Source organism: Lagenorhynchus albirostris, chromosome 10, assembly GCF_949774975.1.
Source record: "Lagenorhynchus albirostris chromosome 10, mLagAlb1.1, whole genome shotgun sequence".
Classification (NCBI taxonomy): Eukaryota; Metazoa; Chordata; class Mammalia; order Artiodactyla; family Delphinidae; genus Lagenorhynchus; species Lagenorhynchus albirostris.
In genome coordinates this window covers 72,049,736-72,071,060 of record NC_083104.1, presented here as the reverse complement: position 1 = coordinate 72,071,060, position 21,325 = coordinate 72,049,736, and the positions used below count along the sequence as shown (strand labels likewise).

General features: G+C 57.6%; 1 protein-coding gene across 1 annotated transcript in view; it reads right to left on the bottom strand.

Annotated features, from left to right (window-relative positions):
• Window positions 1-815: 815 nt before the first annotated feature.
• The window catches only part of TTBK1 (tau tubulin kinase 1), a 35,788-nt gene continuing 15,278 nt past the window's right edge, over window positions 816-21,325 (bottom strand). Inside the window, exons 13-14 of the mRNA XM_060164194.1 lie at window positions 1,883-3,450; window positions 816-1,215 (exon numbers count right to left, since the gene is read on the bottom strand). Of these exons, the coding sequence (XP_060020177.1) occupies window positions 816-1,215; window positions 1,883-3,450 (1,968 nt within the window). The remainder of the gene's footprint in view (window positions 1,216-1,882; window positions 3,451-21,325) is intronic.

Genomic DNA, 21,325 nt, shown 5'->3' with positions numbered 1-21,325 from the left:
CATTGGGAAACACTTGCCCAGGAAGGCAGCCCACACACACTTGATGGTTCCCACTGAGGTCCCACACAAACTAAGGGGGAGGGGGTCTTGGCACCCTAGAGGCGCAAGGGAGCACCCTTCCCCCATCACCTGTCCACTGCCTCCTACAGGGGTGTCCAGGATGACTGACTTTGGGGCAGGTCAGACCTGCCTCCTCACACCACAGTAGACCAATGGCTCCTAGGTCTCACCTCCCCAACCCCCATCTGGCAGCTGAGAAGAGCCCTTTCCAACCACCACAGCTCCCGGGAGATGTGAGATTAACCCCTAGTGGGAGGCTGGAGCCTCCACTTCTGGAATTTGAGGCTGCCTTTCCGAAAGGGTTGGGGCGTGTAGCTTTGGCTGGATGAGGGTCAGGAGGAGGGAAAGGCGCCGCAGGACGTGTAAGCAGAGTTCCCTGGGGGGCTTGGAGAGCAGCAGAGGCCTGGTGGTTAGCAGGGCGTCCCCATTCGTGGAGTCCTTGGTGAAGAGTCGCTGAGCCTTCCCCGGGGCGTAGGGTGAGCCTGCCCCACCTGAAGGGCAGCAGGGGGAGGGGCGGAGACAGGGGAGGATGGGGAGGCGGACACTTCCCCCGCGGCGCCGCGTCCCCTTCCGCAGGGCCGGCGGGTGGGCGCGGCGTGTGCTGGCGCGCGTCCTCGCGGGTGCAGGCAGGAAGCTGGGGCCGCGGGTGGCGCGCGTCAGGCGCGTAAGGCTGTGCTGGGAGCTGTTCCAGTGTGGCCGGCTGCAGGTGGGGGGCCGGGGTGAGGGTGAGGGGCCACGGAGCGCCGCGCGCGTCATTATCTGGCCCCAGCCCGACCCTCCGCAACCCCCGCCCGGCCTTTGGTTGCGCGCTGAGTCTGGAGTTTCCCTCTGGGTCCTTTCTTGGGGGCCCCCGGGGAAGGGGTGCCTTCAGGCTGGGCCCGGGCCTGCGGGGCGCCCCGGAGTGGGGGGGCCCCCGGCCGGGCCTGGTGCGAGGGGGAGGGGCTCTCTTTGCGGGACAGGGACCGGCTCCGGGGGGAGGCGCTGGGATGGTGCGCGGAGGAGGCGGGGAGGCCGGGACTGCGCGGGGCTGGGGGCCTGGTGCCGGCTTGGGCTCGCCCTGGGCCCGGGCCACGGCTCGCCCTGGGCCCGGGCCACGGCTGTTTGGGACGGAGGTCAGCAGCAATGGCCGTCCCTGGGGGCTTCTGCAGCTGGAGCCTGCGGGAGGTGCGGAGGGCAGAAGGCAAGAGACAAGAGGAGGGCAAAGAAACAAAAAGACATTTTCAGAATCTCCCTGGGCACTGAGCTCCAGAGTCCTGCATCCTCAGAGCTGGATGAAACTGAGGAGACCTTGGCACAGATGGATAAACTGAAGCATGGTGCCCCATCCTCCAGAACGGGACCTCTAAGGGCCACACACTCCCAGGCTGCTACCAAAAGAGCTTGCTCCAGGCTTTGTTTGATGTCTCTGTTTTATCTTTAAAATTTGCATGGATTTTACATTCTACTCTATTATATACCCATGTTTATATTAATATGAATAATGTTTTCTCCCAGCTATTCTGGCCTTTATCCTTTGGCCTCAAATGCCCCATGGCGCGCCAGAGGCTGTGTGTGGACCCCACTGGCCCCCATCAACCTTTTCCCAAGCCTGGCCTCCTTGGAACCCCTCCAGACACACTCACTGCAGCCACTCCCTTGAGCCCAGTGAGAGGGCTGGGACCTGAGTCAGAAGAGAGACTTAGTTGGGGAGGTGGTGGACAGGGGGTGTGGCTGAGGGTCCTTCCTGAATTATCAATGGCCCTTGGCTCCAGGGAAGCGTCTGCCGGTGGAGGCCTTCTGTAGTCACCCTCTGCCTGCCCTGGGACTAGCAGCAGTTTCTCACCTGCTGGTGATGGCTGTGTCAGATGCTGGGGCCGCACCTTGGGGTCTGTCAGGGGGCTGCTGGGCTGCGGCAGGCGTGGGCATGCGTATGCTGATGGGACGGGGGATCCGGCTCCGGGTGGCACCTGCCCGCCCGGCTTTCCTGGGCACCGCGGGCTCAGAGGCAGGCGTGTCCTCCTCCGAGCCTGTGCCTGAGAGCGTCTCAGAGGCACGGCGCTGCTCCTCACTGGAAGAGGATGAGGCCCCAGAGGCCAGGCGCAGCAGCAGGCGGCCCTGCCTCTTCTCCATCACCAGCCGCGCCAGGTCCTGCTGTGGTCGCGCCCTCTTGCCCCACCGCTCTTTGGCCGACAGTGAGCCTGAGGGCTCCGAGCCTGTGTCCTCCTCAGACAGCAGGACAGGGATTCGGCTCCTGGGGCGAGGGCCTGGCCTGGCCTGGCGACTGGGGGAGATGGTGGCCAGTTTCTCGGGACCCGGCTCCAGCAGGGACGCCGGGGCTGGCCCATCGGCAAGGGCTGGGCCATTGGGCAGTGAGTCTGTGGTCATCTCCAAGGGGCTGCTCCCGGGGGGGGCGGACAGGACACAGCTCACCAGCCCTGATAGGGCAATGCCGTTCTCCAGGTACACGGAGGCCCCCTCCTCCGCAGCCCTTCCATCAGAGGGCACCTCCAGGCCCAGCTCCCCCCCAGCGCTGAGCTCCTCAGACCGGGAGGCTTGTCCACCAGAAGACATGACATTGAGGTGGGTTTTCTCTGCAATGTGCACAAAGGTCCTCTCGACTTTGGTGAAGGGCGAGGAGGTGACTGCCACTCCCCCTGCCCCTATGGTCACTGCCCCAGCCCCCGGCCCTGTCCCGGTCCCAGGGGGCTTGGGCTCAGACTTGAGGACAGAGGACAGGGTGCCTGGCTCAGACACGTCCAGCTGGCTGCCAGTGGGCTGGGGCCGTTCGTGCTGAGGAGTGAGGGCAGCCAGAGTGCCCAGGTCAGGGTCGGGGGCCAGGTCGGCAGTGACAGGCGACTTCTTCATGTCGCCAGGGGAGACGAGCACCAGCGTTTTGGAGCCCTCCTCGGGCTCCAGGTCCCCGTCAGCCATGGAGGCTCGGCCCCTGGACTCTTTCTGATCATCGGCCAGCAGCGTGGACGGGGCGCCCTCCTGGCTCCGGTCCGTGCTCCTCTCACTGCCCTCACTGCTGCCGCCACTGTGTGGCCCCAGCACCTCCCCCAGGGCCACTGCCTCCTCCTCCTCCTCTTCTTCCTCCTCTTCTTCCTCCTCTTCCTCCTCCTCCTCCTCTTCTTCTTCCTCTTCTTCTTCCTCCTCCTCCTCCTCCTCCTCCTCTTCCTCCTCCTCCTCCTCCTCTTCCTCCTTCCCATTCGTTTGAGGCTGAACAGGAGCCAGCGGGACCTGTGGGGTGGCAAGTAGCATGTGCGAGAAGTCCACCCTCCGGACCCTGTTGAGCAGCCGAGCCCGTTCGCGGTAATCGGAAAGATCCTTCTTGTAGTCCTGGTAGGGCAGGCTCAGGGGCACAGCTCGCGGGAGACCATTCACCTCAAACGGGGGCGCCACGGAGAACACCTGCAAGGGGCACACACAGGGACCCACTGAGGTCACCCCCCCATCCTGGGCCGGAGAAGGCCCGACTGCACTCCCAGGCTACGAGGCCCACGAGACTGTGAGTTCCACTAGAGCACATGCTGGGGCTGTTTTGCTCATCGCTCTGTCCCCAGGGCTTAGAATGGTCCCTGGCACCTAGTAAGTGCTCAGTAAATCTCTGATGAATAACTGTGTTCATGCTCCAGTTCCCCTGAGGTCCCAGGCCTTGATCCTGGTGGCTTTTCTGTCTACCAGTCTTCCATTTACCCCCACTCTTCTGTATCCTATGTGTATCCTGAAACCCAGAGGCAGCTCTAGTTCAATCAACAGAAGAAAATGACAACTGCAAGCCATCATAGCCACCATGTAGGAAACCGGGTCCAGAGAGAGGCAGCAAGTGTCTGGGTCAGCCCTCACTGCCTCCTCACAGGGCACAGTTCCTCTGCAGCCAGGGAGCTGGCCACCAGGGCCACCAGAACCTGTCAGACAAGGGCAAAGTCCAGGCTGTCCTCCACCCCTTGAAGTGCAGGCTGGGCCCCTGGAGCTCCAGCCCCCTTCCCACCTGCCTGTCAGCCAGGAATTTTCCCGTCCTCTGTAGGTATGTGTTGAGTCCACACTTCCTCCAACAACTCACAGCCAGCCTGTGAAAGGCAGTTTCTTTTCACTTGATTAAGTTTTACCCTTTGAAGCTTTGTGCAGAGTTCTTGGCAATGTGATGGCATGTCCTTGGTTTTCTAGATTCTTGCCACATCTGCCCTTAGCCCCCTTCCTTCCAGACTCAAAAGGCCTGACCATCTCACCAGGACCTCAGCTGCTGTGTCTTCTCTAGCTCTGCCCTTGTCAATCACACACATCCCCAGGCACCCACAATGCACCAGGCCCCATTAGGGCGGACATGGCTTTGTTCCTGGTGGGATGGTACTGATGGTATCCAGCACTTTGTTAGCCTTTTGAACACACAGGGCCTCTGTTTTCCTAAACACAACCCAGGCAGACCAGAAGCCCTGGAGGGGCTCCAACACCTTCAGGTGCCATCCAGACTCTCAGGGAGTCCTGCCAGGCATTCCTCTTGAACATCTGTGTCTGCTGCCCTATGCCCCTGGGCACAGCCCTGTCCTGCCTCGTGGTTCCCCAGCCATCAGCCTTTTTCCATTCTGCATTGCCCATCCGTTCTTTTTACAGCTGCCCAAGTGATCTTCCTGAAACTTAAATCTGATCCCATTTCTGTCTGCTTCAAACCTGCAGAAACCTATGGTGGGTCCCACAGTCCTCAGGAGACAGTTTCAGTCTTTGGCTTGGCACATGACCATCCCCACCCCCCCCACTTGGCCCCACCCCACCGCATGATCTGACTCCTACCTTGTGCTCCAACCTCACTTTGAGCAGCACCCTCTGGTCCCCCACTTACGTTCCAGCAGTTCTCTAAATGCCTCATGCATCTCACACTTCTGCGTCTTTCCCTAGGCAGTTTCCTTTGCCCAGGGGGTCCTCTCACTCTCTCTATTGACATGACAAATTCCTATTCTTCCTCCAGGACCCAGCTAAAACAGCTCATTTCCCCAAAAGCTTCTTGTCCACCCACCAAGCCGACTTCATCACTCTACTTGTTTTCCCACATCCTTCCATTACAGAACCTTCCACCCTCTATTTCACAAACATGTGTTTACATGGCTCTCTTTCTTGATAAACACTGAGCCTCTTAAGGGTTTTTCATTCATTCATTCAAGAAGTCCTTGAATGTCTATTGCCTTGGCCGCTGTGTTAGAGGCTGTGAATTTGTGGATCAGCAAGACAGATCTGGTCCTTGTTTTCATGGAGTGTGAAATCTTTAGATTAGGAAATTAAATGGGGATAATGCATTCTCCACAAAGGCTGTGACCATAAATGAGGTCATGTTAGCCATGAGGCTGACTTACAGCGGTTGACTGATAAATGTTAGCTCCCTCCCCACCCTGCCCCCCACCTCCTACCCCCACCCTGCTCACTCTGGTTTGAAGATCATTGATTCCTTCCTCAACCCCAGAAACTCCTGGATGCCACACCTGTGGGCGGGGAGTGGGGGGTGGGGAAAGAAGGGGCTCTCCCAGCTGAGGTCTCTGTGCAGTCAGCCCAAAGGCTGGTGGAGGAGAAGGAATTTGCTCAAGCCCAAGATTTGCTCGAGGCTGTGACTTCTCCCCTCCTTAACTGCCATAATCTTCCTCACAGTCAGACCATCAGTGAGGCCTTGATGGAGTGGGGAGGAGTGATGCAAGACAAAATAGCATCAGACACTGGACAGGACCCCAGCACACTCGGGGGTGTGTTCTGATTATGTTTTTATCCTGTCTGGCTCAGAGCTCACCCACCCAGCACTAGATACATCCTACCCAGTAGGGATGTCCTTCAGCCCCACCAAGCCATTCTTTCTCAGCAGAACCTCTGCCTATGTTCCCTGTCCCATCTCTGACACTTCGGGCATCCCTGTTAGAACCACCTTTTCCCTTGCCATCTGGCCAGTTTTTGGATCTCTCAGGAAAAGCCCCATCCGTAGGATGGATCCTCTCCTCACAGTGCCCACATTAGATGATCACAGCTGGAACCCTCTCTCCTTTCATCTCAAAGCCCTCCCCTTCCATCACATGAGGGATGAGAGCTGGAAATCAGGCATCGCCGATAATATCAGACTGGGAAACTGAGGCTTGGAGAGAAGCATCAACATGCCCAAGTCACAAAGCGCACCACCCAGGGTAGCCCAGAGCTCAGAATTCTCTCCACTGCCTCACCGGCCTCCCATCCTCCCACGTGGAGAAACTCAGGACCCTCTGCCCTCTAGCAGAGCTGTGAACCTCAGAGTAGGGACAGGTTTGCCCTAAGGATCACTGCCAAGCCCACCCTGGCCTGGGCATGCTGGGTTTTCTATTTCAAAGCCCCTCCCCATCTGGCTCCATGTTGGGGAGGGCCAGGGCTGGGCTCAAGTTCCTCCTTCCTCAGAGAGCGGGAGGTCCTCCCACACCCTTTCTGGCCTCTCCTGGATGCCTGGGCCCAATGAGTATTCATGCATTTGCCCATGTGATCCTGTGCTCATTCAATCAGCCAACGGTCACTGGATAGCCTCTGTGTGATTGGCCCTATAGGCCTGAGGACACCATGGGAGGGGGACAGCAGTGACACTCTCCCAGTCTATCTCAGAGGGAAGAAACAGTGCTGGGTGTCACCAAGCGGAAGTCGGGGTCTGGGGAAGCTCACACCTTCCTGCTCCCTTCCCAGGGCAGTGGCCCTTTATGATTCCAGTCTGCTTATCGTGGTACTCCAGCATGCTTGGCACAACGTGACTTGGGGGTGCTTTTTAAAAAAACAGAGCCTTGAGTCCTACTCCCTAGATTCTGTAGGTCAGAGTTGAGGCCCAGAAACCTGTTTCAAAGCTCCCTGGTGAACCGATGGAGTTTGGCCAAAGGCAGATGTGGTGAGGGTGAATAGTGTGGGAGGAGGAGAGGCAGGCCTTTGGAGCTGAGACAGAGAGAATGAAAGCCTCAGCCCTGCCCCTGCCTCCGCTGAGCCCAGAGCAGCGGCATGTGGCCTCACCAGCTTCAGAACTCAGCCCAAGCCCGTGTTTACTCCAGTCAGCCGGAGAAGTGAACAGAGGTAGACGGACCAGACTCCCAACTGCCCCTGCCACCAACAAAACTGGGCTCTCCTCAGCCTTGACTTCTCTGCTACTGACGCTGGAGACAGGTTACTCCACATACCCCCATCCCCACACAGCGTGCATTGAGCAACTCTCCTGCCTGGACCCTAGCCAGTCCCAGACATTGTGCACTGCACATCAGCCCACAGTCCCAAGGGCAAAGAAGGGGGGCTGCCGATGGACAAGAGGAGTGTGAACTCTGACACCTCGCCCCTCCCTCACTGCAGGGCGGGGAGGGCTTTGTGCCTCTCACAGCAGTGCCCCATCTCCTCCCTCAGCGGCTGCCCAGCGCATACCTCCCATCTCCCCTCCTCCCCAGGGGACCCCCCCCCAATTGCTGTAATTTCCCAGACTGAAAATTGGAGATGAGAAGTCAACAGGGTAGCTTCCTCTGCCCACCTCTGCCTTTCCCAGATTCTTCATCTGTCTGTCCGGGTCTCTATTCTCAAACCACGTCTGCCAAGCCAAGAGCCCTCCCTCTGCTCCTCCACCCCACACCCAGGGCTGCCACCCACCACGGGCACACTGGCCTGTGGCAGTCATCTGGGTGGAAGGGGTAAGATGACCTGGGAAGGCAGCTGCCTACCCTAGGTCTCTACAGATCCTCACATACTTGACCCCCAGATCTCAGTGTCCCCAACCCCTCCCTGGCTGCCCCAGGGCAAGGATCTGACAGCATGGGGACATTCTAAATGCTCTTCGGGTCAAGAAATGCAGCTGCAGCTTGCCCTTCTTCTACCCACACACTTGCTTTAGGCCCCGAGAAAAGCATCTTCCTCTTTTGGTGCTGTGGCTGCAGGCTTGCAGGGGTGGGGTGGGGGACAGAGAGAGGGTGAGCCCCCCTCCACTTTCACCCTCTCTCTGCAGTCTCCAAAGTCTCTGTGATCCTCTCCTTCTTTGAGTCCCACCCCTCTCCTTGTCCTAGTTTTCCCTCAACCCACATTCTATCCCTGCATTCCCTTGGCTCTGCACAGTCCACTCTCTCACTGATCCCCCTCAACAGACCATTCTCCCCCAAGCCAGGGCTACTTCAGACCCCCCATTAAAGCAGGGGACGGAGAAGGCTCCCGTGCCCTTCCCTCCCACAGGGCTCTCTGGCATTCTGGCTTCCCACCCCCAGCACACATTTGGTCTCCATTGTCTGATCCATAGAAAACTGATTAGTACGCCCACCTTCCTACTCCGCATCCCCCCTCCAGCAAGTTGGCGATTTGGAGTCGGCCCCAAAGACCAGAGTCCACCCCCAAAGCCCTCCTGCGGATGAAAGGAGACAGCCAGCCGCCTCCTGAGGGTTGCTCAAGTCCAACTAGGCTGAAACCTCCGGTCCCTTCCCGATCTAGCCCGTCTTAGCGGAGGTAAGAGGAGTGGGACTGGATCCATTGATCTGGAGTTTGCCCCCCACCCCATCCCTGAGTCAGCAGAAGACTAGACCCTGCCCTCTGCCCAGCCCGGCGACCCCAGAATTGGTTCTGCATCGAATGGTGGGTTAGGAAGGAGGAGGGTGAAAGAAAGCAGGCGCAGCGCAGGTTCCTGGAAGGCGTCTTTAATCAGGATTTGGTAGTACACAAGCTCTCCGGATTGTCTGCATTAACATACAGGGACTTTAAAAGGCACAAGATCCCTCGCACAGCGACGCCTGAAGGCGGGGCGCCCCCCACCCCCGCCTGTGCGTGGCCGTGTGCGCGGGGTGCGTGGCCGTGTCCCACCCCCCTCCCCGGCGGCGCCGCGCGTGTGCGTGTCAGTTTCAAGTGTTGGATTTGTACAGTACTCGCAGTCTAGGTGCGGGGTCTCAGTGCATGCTCTTCTACCCGGGCCCGGGACCGACCCCCCCCCGCCCCCGACGCCGCTTTGTACACTGAGGACGCACCCCGGAGAGAGAGAGAGAGAGAAAGAAAAAAAAAAAAGCGTCCCATCTTCCTGTGTGTGTGTGGTTTTGAGTTTTTCGCGCATGCTTATGCTGGCCGGGGTCGGGAAATAGTGCAAGCTTATAATACAGTATTATTGCAGTACAAAATGCGGGGGCGGGGGGGGGTGTGATGGGATGGGGAAGCCCAGGAATAAACAGGCTAGGATTCGGGACCTCCGGGAGGGAGGTCCTCTCACCAATCCCCTTCCTATCCCTCGCTCCCCTCCCCACCTCGATCAGGAAGTGTCTCCCAACAATGCGAGGGGGCTCCTTGGGTCCCTGGAGGGAAAGGGCTCAGGTGGGCCCCAGGGGTGAGCTTCCCCCATTCCACCAGTCTCACCTCTTAGGGGGCAGGGGCCAGCCCTCTCCTCGCTCAGTACTGTCAGCCACATGGGCCCCGAACCCCGCCTCTTCACCCTCGGAAGCCCCTCCAAGTGTGGGGGCAGGGGTCGACGGAGCAAGTGCAAAGGAAGCAGATGTTGGTCCCTGAGTTTTATTTTCGGGGGTGGGAAGAGAGAAGAGCTGGAAGTGGGGGCATGTTTGGGGACCCCCAGGGCCCTCAGTGGTGTAAGTGGGGTGGGGCAGGAGACATGGACGCAGGGGCTTGGGCCAAAAGGGGGTGTTGGGTGGCTCTGAGAGACCTAAGCTCAAAGCTTGGGTCCCCCTCAACTCTGGGCTCTTTGGCATCCAATTGCAAGGCCAGTTATTTAGCGGGGGGAGGGGGCAGCTCTGTAGGCGGTGAGGTAACTGGAATCAGGGGTGGGCGACAGGGGCTCTTCGAGCCCGGAGAATTGGCCAGCTTCCACTCCCAGCCCTCGTCAGCATCCTGCCCTGAAGCCTTGAGGGGCGAGCTACCACTCCAGCCCCGCCCCGCCCTGGGCCAGGGACTCTGCGACCGAGAGCCTGCGGAGGGGAAGCTAACACAAGCACAGCGCAGGGCGGGGGCGGCGGGCGGCTGGGGGCGACAACCCGGGGGAGGACTTTAGCAGCAGGCAGCTCGGCGGGAGCGGGGCGCAGAGGCTGACACCCCCTCGGGCGCACACGTCGGGGCGCCCGGGAGGGCAGCTCTGGCGGCGTGAGGGGCGGGTCTCGAGCCCGGGGCTCGGAGGCCTGGCGGTACCCTGATCACGCCGCTTAGCAGCTAGTTAAAAAGACTGAACGTACATTCGTGGTGCGACGGCCGCGGGGGCGGGTCCAGGGGTCGCGGACAAAGGGGAATGTGGTAGATGGGGGTCCCGATACAGTGAAAAACCTGTGAGAGGGGCCCGGAAACACGATCCTCGTGCTCTCCTGGGCGGGGGGCTGCTAGTTTGCTGTCCGGAGAGTGCATGAAGTGTGCCTGCAGCTATGTGTGTGTGTGTGTGTGTGTGTGTGAGAGAGGAGGGGCTGTTAGTCGTGGCAAGGTGAACCCCAAGCCCCCCCACCCTCAGAGCCTGTGCAGGTAGAAGGGAGGGTACGTGGTGGGACGCACGGCGGAACCAAGTGGAAGCGGAGGTCTAGAAAGGTTCCCATAGTCCTTTGGGCTTCATTGCCCCTCTTCCCCCACTGCTTCTTAACTACTCACTTGGGGGGCTGGGGCCATTCAAGCCCAGGGGCTCCCTAAGCTGGGAAGCCCACTGGGTGGTGTGAGAAACCATTTGGGATATTTGAGGGATGTGGTCCTCAGACTGGGAGCCTCTCCCTTAGGGAGAAGGATGCTTTAAAGTTTTCAGAGGCTGACCCCACCAGTCCCAGGGGGCACCTCTGTCCCTAATGGGAATAATGCGAACTTTGGGGACGTGCCCCCCAACTTAAGAAGAGTGATTTGCCACACTCCTTGTTACCAAGGACTGCCCATGGGGGTGGGCTGATTCCTGCCTATGGGCTGGAATCTCAGTGGAGTTTGGGGTGGGGGGGGTGTTCGGGCCCTCCTTAGAGGTCTATTCTTCCATCCTCAGGTACCAAATCAACCGAAGGACAGCAGGAGATACAGCATTATGCTCCCACAGCCAGGGGCCCCCATATCCTCCCTAAGCATGGTCCCCTCCCCTGGCCACCCAATATAGACACATTGCCACAGCTCTTTCTGCACACCCCAGTAGCCCAGGCCCCCCCAACCACTGCCTGGGCAGACAGCACCACCCCTCCCCAGAAAAGGAGATCTAAGCAGGGCAGAGGAGAGAAATAGCAAAGGAGGGTCCTGGGCCCCTCCACAGAGAGGAACCCTGGCTTTTCCTGGGATTGGAGGGGCCTGCCCCTCTTGGCTGGGGGAGCAAGGGTTAAGGTACCAGCATGGCTCAGAGTTTCCGCTATTCCCCCATGTGCTGGGCAGGGCTATTCCCCTTTTCCCTACAACTGGAAACGCAAAGGAGATTGCCGGGTTCGGGATGCTAGCGGCAGGGGTGAGTGTTGAATGGTTATTGCTGTGACCCAAGCTGCCTTAAGTGGGTGGGGGGGTGTCTATTCATTACTGAGAATTTACTAGAGCATTTTTCACTGACTCAGGTTCCTGCCCCACAGAGAAAATACTGGTCCTCTGAGGAGGACCCCACTTGCCATGAACAAACCCACCGGCCCACACACACACTTAGGCACACACACCATGAGCTCACTGACATGTACACACAGCACCCGGCACACAGCCCCACTGGCCACGAACTGCCTTCTCTTAAGAAGCCCACCCAGTTTGAGTTCCTGGGGCAGAACACTGCCCCCATTTGAGTGCTACAGCCTTGGATAGATTTGGGGGGGTGAGTGAGTCCTCAGGCTCAGAGAGGTTCAAACTGAGTTCAGGGTCTCTGCCTGTAAACCGGTTTTGTTTAGCTCACACAGTGATTTTTCTTTAAAAAGTTGTTGCTTTTAAAAAATTAGATGCCACTAATTAAAAATTGTGAGATTTCACTTAAAAATTGGAAGATACTGGCAACAGTTGGCTGAGCTGAGGACTGGTGGTGGTCCTTCTGTTTACCACAATCCCCACAAGTGCCCTCTCCCTGACACTGCTCGGCTCCTGTTGACATGTGAGTTGGTGACATATCACATCTCCATGGTCAGTGGTCACCAATGCCAGTACCTGCCCTGCCTGTGAGCCTGACCCCAAGGATTCCACCAATACCACTGAGGACAGGGTTTTGAGCACCTGCTTTCTCACCAGAACTCTTACTCCACCCATCTAATCCCCAGAGCTGCTATGGGATGCTTGGGGCCATGTGGGATTGAGAGGTTGGGGTCTCTGGAGAGACAGGGTCCAGCCATTTCAACCAACCCCAGTACTCTGGAGTGACCCCCACCTGGACTCTGGGATGGAGAAGGAAGGAGAGTCTGACTCATAGACAACTTCCTTCTTCCTAGATAGAGCGAGGAGGGGCCAACCAGAAAGGACAGTAAATGGTAAACAGACCAATACACAGACTAAAATGCTTTAAAACTCCCGTCAAACAAGACCTCAGTTATTCGGCATTGGTGGGGTTTTTAATACGCTTTTGTAAATTAGATATTCTGACTAATCCATTTAATGCAGATAATCCTGGGATCTACTTCCTAGGCTATTGTGAGGATTAAACAAGTTATTTTTGTAAAGTGCTTAGATCACTGCCTGGCACGTAATAAGCTCTGTGTGCCAGTGACTGTTAAATAAAATAAATTAATTCATAATTGGAAGCCAGCACTACATGCAGGGTGTGACTTTAAAGTATGAAAATATCGTTTTCCAATACAACAAAGAGTACTGCTTCTTTTCAAAGCCGACCTTGGGGAGGCTATGTGCTTTCCCCAAGCAGGGCATCATTTCTTGAAACACACTGACCTCTTCTTTGGGAAACCCAAAGGAGCCTGACAACACTGCAGGGCCCTACCCAGCCTGGGACCTAGAGACAGGCACTCCAACTCCAAACCACGCAGGGCCGGCTGAGCTGCACATGAACTTGCTCCAACACACGTGGCTTCAAATGGCCTTAGATGTTCCAAAAGTCAAAACTACCTTTAAAAGGTAATCATTCCTAGATGGAGAGGGTGCTCTTGGCCCCGATAGCCTCAAAAAGAAGCAGATTTTGGAGAAAGGAGAGTGGTGGGTGCAGGCTTAGCTCACATGGATGAGACATCCACGAGAACAGTCTGGCTCAGGGCACTGCCCACTCACTACAGCATCCCTAGGCTGGGGCAGGGGCCCTGAGATAATCTCAATATTATCAAGATCACTTCCTGTTAGTTCAGAGCTTTATGGCTTATAAGACAGTATCTCCTCCACTACGGAGGACACGTAAAAGGATGTCCCCCAAAGGACAAAATGTTTTGAATCAAGATCTTACTTTAAAGGACACACCCTCTCCCACAGTTATCAGTTCTGGTGTGTGTGTGTGTGTGTGTGTGTGTGTGCGCGCGCGCGCATGTGCGTGCGCGCGTGTGTGTGTGTTTGAAAATTCAGCCACTTTGGGGTTGCTAAACAGGATTCCCCACCTCCAAAAGCTTTGGAAACAGAAATATGTGTTTAATGCTAAAACGAGGCTGAAGCTAGTGCCACCGTCTTTGATATGTCACAAGGCACTTTGGGATCTTAGAGCACCTCAGGGTGCTGGTCACTGAGTGGGAGCTGTGCTCAGGGTCGGGTAGTGGACCCCTCTGGAAGGAAATGCCGGATAACAGAGTGCTTGGTTTCATCTAGTCCCAGATAACAGGGGCCCTGACCCCACTGCTGCTGACTTTTAGAGTGGCTGGTGGACAGACTCCTCTTCATTTCAGCCCCTGTCACTAGCTGGAGAGGATGGAAAGAGGGCCAGAGGGCAGCAGGGAGAGAGGGGGGCAGTGCCAGAAGACGGGGAGTAGGGCTACTGTCCATCCCACCCCCTCACCTTTGTGCTTTGTGTTTTCCCTCTTTTCTTGAGGGTCTACCCTGACCCTCCTCTACCTTCTGCCAACGCAGGATGCAGAGACACACAAAACGTCCCGGAGGGCAACAGAGGCTTGGACTTGGGGAGGTTCAAAAATGAGCAGTCAGGATGGGGGTGGGCCCGAGTCTGGCTTTCATCCCTAGATGGAGAGGGTGCTCTTGGCCCAGATATCCTCAAAAAGAAACAGATTTTGGAGGAAGGAGAGCGGTGGGTGCAGGCTTAGCTCACATGGACGAGCCATCTAGGAGAACAGTTTGGCTCGGGGCACTGCCCACCCACTACGGCATCCCTAGGCTGGGGCAGGGGCCCTGAGGCCTCTACTGCAACCAGAGACAGGAGTTGAAGGGAGATGAGTTGGGAGGGAAGCAGACATCAAGAGAGGAAGGAGGGAGAAAGAGGAGCCAGGATGATAGTAGGTACATAGGAAACTACCAAGGACTGCACAGACATGTTTCTGACTCCCTAACACACACACACATGCGCACTCATACACATGCACACACACAGGACTGCAGCACTGTGCAACTTCAGTGGATGCCATTCACGTTAGGGTCTATGTAAATGGCAGCGCACAGCCTGAGCATCTATCCGTGACAACCCTGCCACATGCACAAATGCTCGTACATAAGCACACTCGTACTCATAAGCGTCCCTGCATGCGCACAAGCACACACACAGATGCAACCTTACTGCAGTCAACGTTTTGCAAACCTTCAGGTCTCCTCCCCTCCTTCCCTCCCTATACAGGTACTGCCCTTCTTGGAACCATCTTCACCACTGCCGCATTCCCCAGGGGAACAGAGGTGCTGGCTGACGTGGGCAGGAACGAAAAAAGAGAACCTTGGGGGTCCCTTCAGTGACAGGTAGGGTGCTGAGAAACAGGCAGAAAAAGCATAAGCAATCTGGCATCCTGATCCCCCACCCATCTCCAGATCCCCATCTGATCAGCCTACCAGGTGCCCTGTTGCTCTGTCTTCACCACCGCCCCTGGGGGGCAAAAAAGGTTGGCGGAGCACCCACAGGAATGAGTCACCCTCTGAGAGGGGCAGTGGCGGGACTGCTGTGTCTGGAATTTGTCCTGAGCTCACAGGTCCTACCTCATCCTTTACAACCACCCTCTCTGCCGCTGCTACTAGACGGGGTCCTTTCACGCCGAGGTTCCAGCTCGCTTTGAGAGGCAGATCCCAGGCCCCTGTTCATACTTGCTCAGCTCCTAAGGAGCTGGGCCAGGCAACCAATCCCACCAGTGGATGGTGACACATATGCCTTGGGGGACAGGCAGCCTACAGTGGATTGAGCTCCAGGCCTCCTGGGTTGAGATGTGGGAGGGCAAGGACTCTGTCCTCTGTGACAATGGCATGGGAAGGGCTCCGTGGGTTACAGGGCTGCTTCCTCCCATACCACTGAGTGTAGAGGCACTTTCCCACCAAGCCCCAAATATGGCTGGCCAGGTCCCCGTCTCACACACAGGGCCACACACCTTGCCCCACGCGGATAGACAGACACACACACAGCACACCAAGAGGGACCCAGTCTCCTGGCACTCCCCTCAAGGGTGGACCAGGCCCAACTATGCCAAGAGATCACAGATTAAAAAGAATAAGCCTCATTCCAGACTGACTCTGACCCAGCATGCCTCTCCCTGACACCCTGGTTTCCACTGGACTCTGGACTCACTGGTGGCTCCAGCCCAGGGCCCCTGTCCTGTCCCAGAAGCTGCACCAACAGCCCCATCCCTCCCTGCACCATTTGGCTGGCGCCAAGCAAAGGGAGACGATGGGGGGTGAGGGGCGGGGCGTTACAGTACCTTGGGCCAACGTTATAGGGGGCTGTATTGCATGATGGGGAGGGACAGGGTGTATGAGTGTGTGATTATTGCGTCCTGGGAAGGAACCACGGTCTCTGCCTGCTCCCCACCCCCCCCACCTGCCCCCTCCAGGAGGGGGGGGGCCCAGCCTAGGTCTTGTGCGTGAAGCGGGCCCACACCTGCTGCAGCTGTGACCGCGAGATGCGGAGCACCGAGGGCACGAGTCTGTGGTTGCCGGCGGCCAGGGGCGCGTGGCGCCGGTGGGGCGCCCGCACGGGGCTGCTCTCCGCCGAGCGGCTGCGCTGAATGAGGGAACCGGAGGAGCCGCCGCCGCCAGGGTGAGGGTAATGCTCGGTCTCCAGCGTGGAGGAGGAGAAAACGGAGGACGCCAGTCGTCGCAGGGGGCTGTACCGCGGGAGGGAGTGCCCCGAGAGTCTGTCCTCCTCCAACTGAAAGAGACCAAGAGAGTGGAGGGAAAAGAGGCGTCAGGCACAGACTCGACAGCTCCGTCTCGGGGGGCCACCCCACCGCTGACAGCCCCTGCGGCACCGGCGTCCCGGGCAGGTCGGCAGGGTCCGGCAGGGTGCAGAGGGGTGCAGACTGTAGTACTTTCCTGCCTCACAATCTAGGCTCCGGCCTCCAGTGCCCTTTCCCGGCCTCCTCCTCACACCATGGTCTCCTTGCAGAGACCTTGGTCACTCACTTTCTCCAGGATGCCTTCCTGGCTTAGCTCTACATAGCTCGGGGTTCCCTCTGGGCTGGGGAAATCCTGCCCCCCAGGAAGGCCGCTCTAAAATGTATTAGCATCTGTGCACCATCTGTCTTCCCGGCTGGACTCCATGCCCTTCATGAGGTCTAGAGAACACCAGCTACATGCCCTCTGAGGTGGCACTCCTGCCCCCATGACAGGGGCAGCCAGGGTCTCAGTGACAACGTAGCAGAGGGTAGGACTCTGAGGTCCGACTACTTATGTTTGAATCCCAGCTACACCACTTACTACCTGGGTGACCTCAAGCAAGTTACTTTACTTCTTCATGCCTCAGTTTCCTCATCTGTAAAATGGGGGTGACTATGGTTCCCACATCATAGGACCTTTATAAGGATCAGATGTTATAATATGCAAAGCCCTTAGAACAGTGCTGGCCATGGTGTAAATGCCGTGTCATGTGAACTGTTCTATTACCCTTTAAATCACTCTTGAGAATGAAGAAAGGGATAGAGGACTGGAGGGTGGAGGAGTCGATTGAAATCATTTCTCCAAGGTGGCTTTTTCCCTGTCCTCTGCAAGGTCGAGCCACATGGCAGGGTGTGGCCGCCTCACTGGGCCACCGTTGGGAAGAATCACGCCTGTGCCCTGCTGCCCTCGTGCCCTCAAAGGGAAAAGGGAAAGTGGGGCTCAGTGTCCCAGGCTTATGGGGATGGAAATGGTGACTTGGCTGTCATCAGATGTTTCCCATCCTGACCCCTAGCTCTTCCTGGGACTGAGGCCAGTTTACATATCGTTAGGCGGGACCAGTGAGGACTGGCTGGGCCAGCTGCTAGAGGGCTGAGGAGGAGGGGGCCCCTGAGGCCATTGAATGGGGGTCCAGGGACCCGGCATGGAACCTCCAGCAGAAAGGCGAGGAGACAGAACATTCTGTAGGATTGTCTTTGCCCTCACTCTGCTTCCCCTTCCAGCTTCTTTGTGGTCAAGTCTAGGATCCTTCTGAACCGGTCCTGTCTGCACTAAGGGTTAGGGGTCCAAGGCCCACCTGGGGATACTGAGGGCCAGAGGTACCCACAGTTGCCCACAGTCCCTCTAGCAGCACATGTGGGTGGCTCAAGTTCAGCATCTCAGCCAGAGTTTGGTCAGCTGCCAGAGGGATTTAATCCCAGCCTGCTCCTGCCCTTTCAGGCCAGGTACTTCTTGTGGCCACCTCCCTGTCCTCAGCGCCCCACTGAAGTGTCATGTCTCTGAGGCCACCCCGGCTTCCCAGGCAGGCTGGCTCCCTGTTCCTAGCAGAGGAAAGTTCTCTGTTATCTCCCTATGTCCCTTGACTGTAAACATCGTGTCTCCACCTTTGCATCCCCACCCCACCCCCTTGACTGTGAGCTCCGATTCATCTTTGTCCCCCAGCCCCTCGCACACGTGGCAGGGAAATGCTCTAGGGGCTGCCAAACAAATGTCCATGTACTCAGGGAATGCTGACCCCCTGGGTTATCAGCCAGAGACAACCGCGAAGGAGGGTAAACATCCCTCCCCCAAATCACACACTCTGTCCGCTGCTCTCTCCTCTGCTCTGGCTTTCCCGGTCGCTTCTAATTTGCACCGTAAATTCCCGAGAGAAGAAAACGAGGTGTGTGGAAGAAAAAAATTAAAGTACCATGCTAGGCACACCAAAGAACAATAGATGCTCTAAAACTGCCTGGTTCCACGTTATCCTCGTCCCTGCTCCCCACGGGGGCAGGTGACAGAGTTGCAGGTGCTCCTATCTTAGGAGCTGTTAGGAGGAAGTTCACACGTCAGACACCAAGCCGCCGGAGCTGGGACTAGGAGGGGCTTCCTTGCAGAAAGGCGGCAGGGTGGGGTCCCTATAGAGACTTCCTGCCTGCCCTGAGCCGCTTAATCTAGTTACATTACAGGATGGGGGGAGTTCCACAAACTGTGATTCCAGGGTGCAGCCAGCTTTGGATCCCCCACCCAGGCTGGGCTCAGGACTCTTTCCAGACCAAAAGAAGGAAAAAATGTGCCCGTCCATTCCTCCCTCTTCCCCTGCCCTTGGCGAAGGAAGGGGTCAGCTTCACCCTGCTGTACTGAAATACTCCAAGACATGTCCTGCCCCATGTGCTCAAACCCAGACACACACAGAGGCTGCACCACACGCAATGACACGCCCACAGGCACACCTGCTGCCACAGTCCAGCCAGCAGGCGCACACACATGTGTGCATGCAACACACATATACACACAAAGGCTCTTCCTGATCCCGCACAAGTCATCTGCTCTCTCTGGCCTGTGTTTGCTCCTCTCTTAAACACACAGGCCTCAGACTGTGTGGCTCCGGGGACAGCCCTGGAGCCAGCTGCCTGGATTCAAATTCTGCTTCTACCACTTAGCCGCTGGTGACCCTGCGCTAAAGACTTAGCTACTCTGAGCCTCAGTTTCCTTACCTTGTAAATGGGGATGGCCTCTGCACGGTATTGTTGTGAGGAATACGCATGTAGAATATGGAATTTCGGGAGCAGTGCCAGCTATTATATCCTCATTAGAACTATCACTGTGATGATTACCCTGCCAGCTGTGACATTCTAGCCTTCCATGGATCTCCACACACTCGCAGACCCACTACGCGCTCTACACAGACACTCTGACATGTGCACCCACACGCGTGTGTACATACATGGACACGCCCACACACCGCTGCACGCTCTTGGGTAAGCTGACACCGACATTCTATGGCACACACGCAGCCATAGAATGCTGTACGCTGTGGGGAAACCAAGGCCCGCACACGCCTAACATCCCCTCCAGGCTCACACGACTCATCAGCTCATCGCTCACTGAGACAGGCAATGCCCACCCTTGTCACGAGGAGGACCTGAGCCCAAGACTGACTGTACGAAAGGCCTGAGTCTGCTCCCCCAAATCTCTCCTCACCCCCTTGGCTGGAATTCCCCAGTAGGAGGCTGACTCCTAGGACAAGGGGGGTGCATCTGAAGGTGAGAAACACCTCCCAGATAGCTCAGCACCCCAAGTCTGAGACCCAGTTGGCCTACAGTCACCAGGAAGGGACTGGAAGAGCCCAGGTCCAGAACTCGGCCTCCTGATTTTAATTCTGGGCTTTCTCTCCACCCCACACCACCACCGCCTGTCTCCTTTCCTCCACTCTGCACGTCCCAAGAGCACGACCTATTGTGTGTCTGATCTCTGATGCCTCCGGTCCCCGGCACAGTGTAGTTACGCAGTAATAGGGAATGACTAGGTGATGAATGAGTGCATGAATGAATGAGAGGGGAGCAAGGGAGCCCAAACAGCTCTTGCTCCCTCTCCTGCTTCCCAGTGCTGGTTCTGGTGCGCACAGTGTCCAGGTCAGCAACACAGCCGTGCTGCCCACATCCTGCCACAGCTGAGCCTCCAACTCAGGCTGGCTAGGACCCCTCTGGGTGGAAGCTCATGGTCCCCACTTTTTGAGCCCCCAATTTTCCAGTGTCCAGGGCAAGGCCAGGATGAACACTCCTCAGGATCTTGGGTCAGAGGTTGTCTCTTCTACACACAGGGATAGGGCGTAAAGACAGCCCTACTCGGAGCTGCCTTCTCCAGAGCACCTGCGATCTCCCGGCCAGACCTCCCAATTCTGAGCACACAGCAGAACTGGCCCCAGCCCTGCACCTGGCATCTCCCAGAGCCTTCTGCGTGCATGCCCCCGACGTGGGACAGTCCAGTGGAACGCGGCACAGCCCCTGAGCCCTCTAGCATCACCTCCTTGCTCTCCCCAGTCCTCTGAGGGAGCACAGACCCCATTCAACACCCAGGGTGAGTGCTGGAGCCATATTCCTGGATCAGAGGTCAGCCTCTACCCCACACAGAGAAGCCAGGCCAGGCCAGTGGCCTGCTGCCTATTCTGACACCCCATGTTTGCCAGAAGAAAATACCATGAGACGTGCTGCAGACCCTCCCCCTGGCATTTATGATGCAACCACCATCCGGCCCCTCCCTGCCCGTCCTGCCTTGTCCCGCAGTCCTCCCACACGAGAAGGTGCCATGGCAGTCTGACCGGGTCCACCCAGGGCCCCCAGCATGCCCGCCCCTGTGCCCACTTTAGGGTCCCTGCTGCCCAGGCTCCTTTTCTCCCCATCACTGTCTGAGCGTCCTGGTCCTCAGGGCTCACCCCCCGCATGGAGCCTGCCCTGACCACAGGACATCCCCTGCTGGCCTCACCCTCTTTCAGCAGCTCCTTCGCTGACTTCCAGGAGCCCTCTCCCCAGGTGTTCCACGCTCTGACCCCTTCAGCTCACTCGTTCTCAAGGGCTCCCTTTCCTTTCTCCTCCCCCCTCCCAGCTCTGCCTTCACCCTTGGCTCTCCCCACCATCTCGGGTGTCCTCTTGGGTGACATCATCCACTCCTGTGGACTACAAGACCCCCCAGTCCGTATCTCCTGGCGAGATCTCTCTGCTGAGAACTGATGCCTCCACAGTGGACATCCCACAGGTACCACGAGGTCATTGCTTCCAAAGCTGAGGTGCTACTCCTTTTAAAGCCACTCAGTGACGGCACCGCCACCCACCCGGAACACTGGGCGTCAGTGGAGAGCCCCTCTGCTCCGTCACAGCTCCCTCAGTCCTCACCCAACACCTCTCGGCTGCATCCACCTTGCCCCAAATCCGAAGTCCCCACCCTGGTCCAAGTCACTAGGACACTCTCCCGCTGGCGCCTGCCATGTGGCCTTCCTGCTGAGAGTTTTGTGCCCCTTCAATCCATTTTCCACACAGCAGCCAGAGGGATCCTTCAAAAGTACCCGTGTCATCATGTCGCACCCCCGTTTAAAAGCCTGCGGTGGCTCACCAAGCCTTCAGCATCCAGCCCCAACCCCAAGGCCCTCCCAGACAGGGCACCAGGACCCACCTCGCAGCCTCAT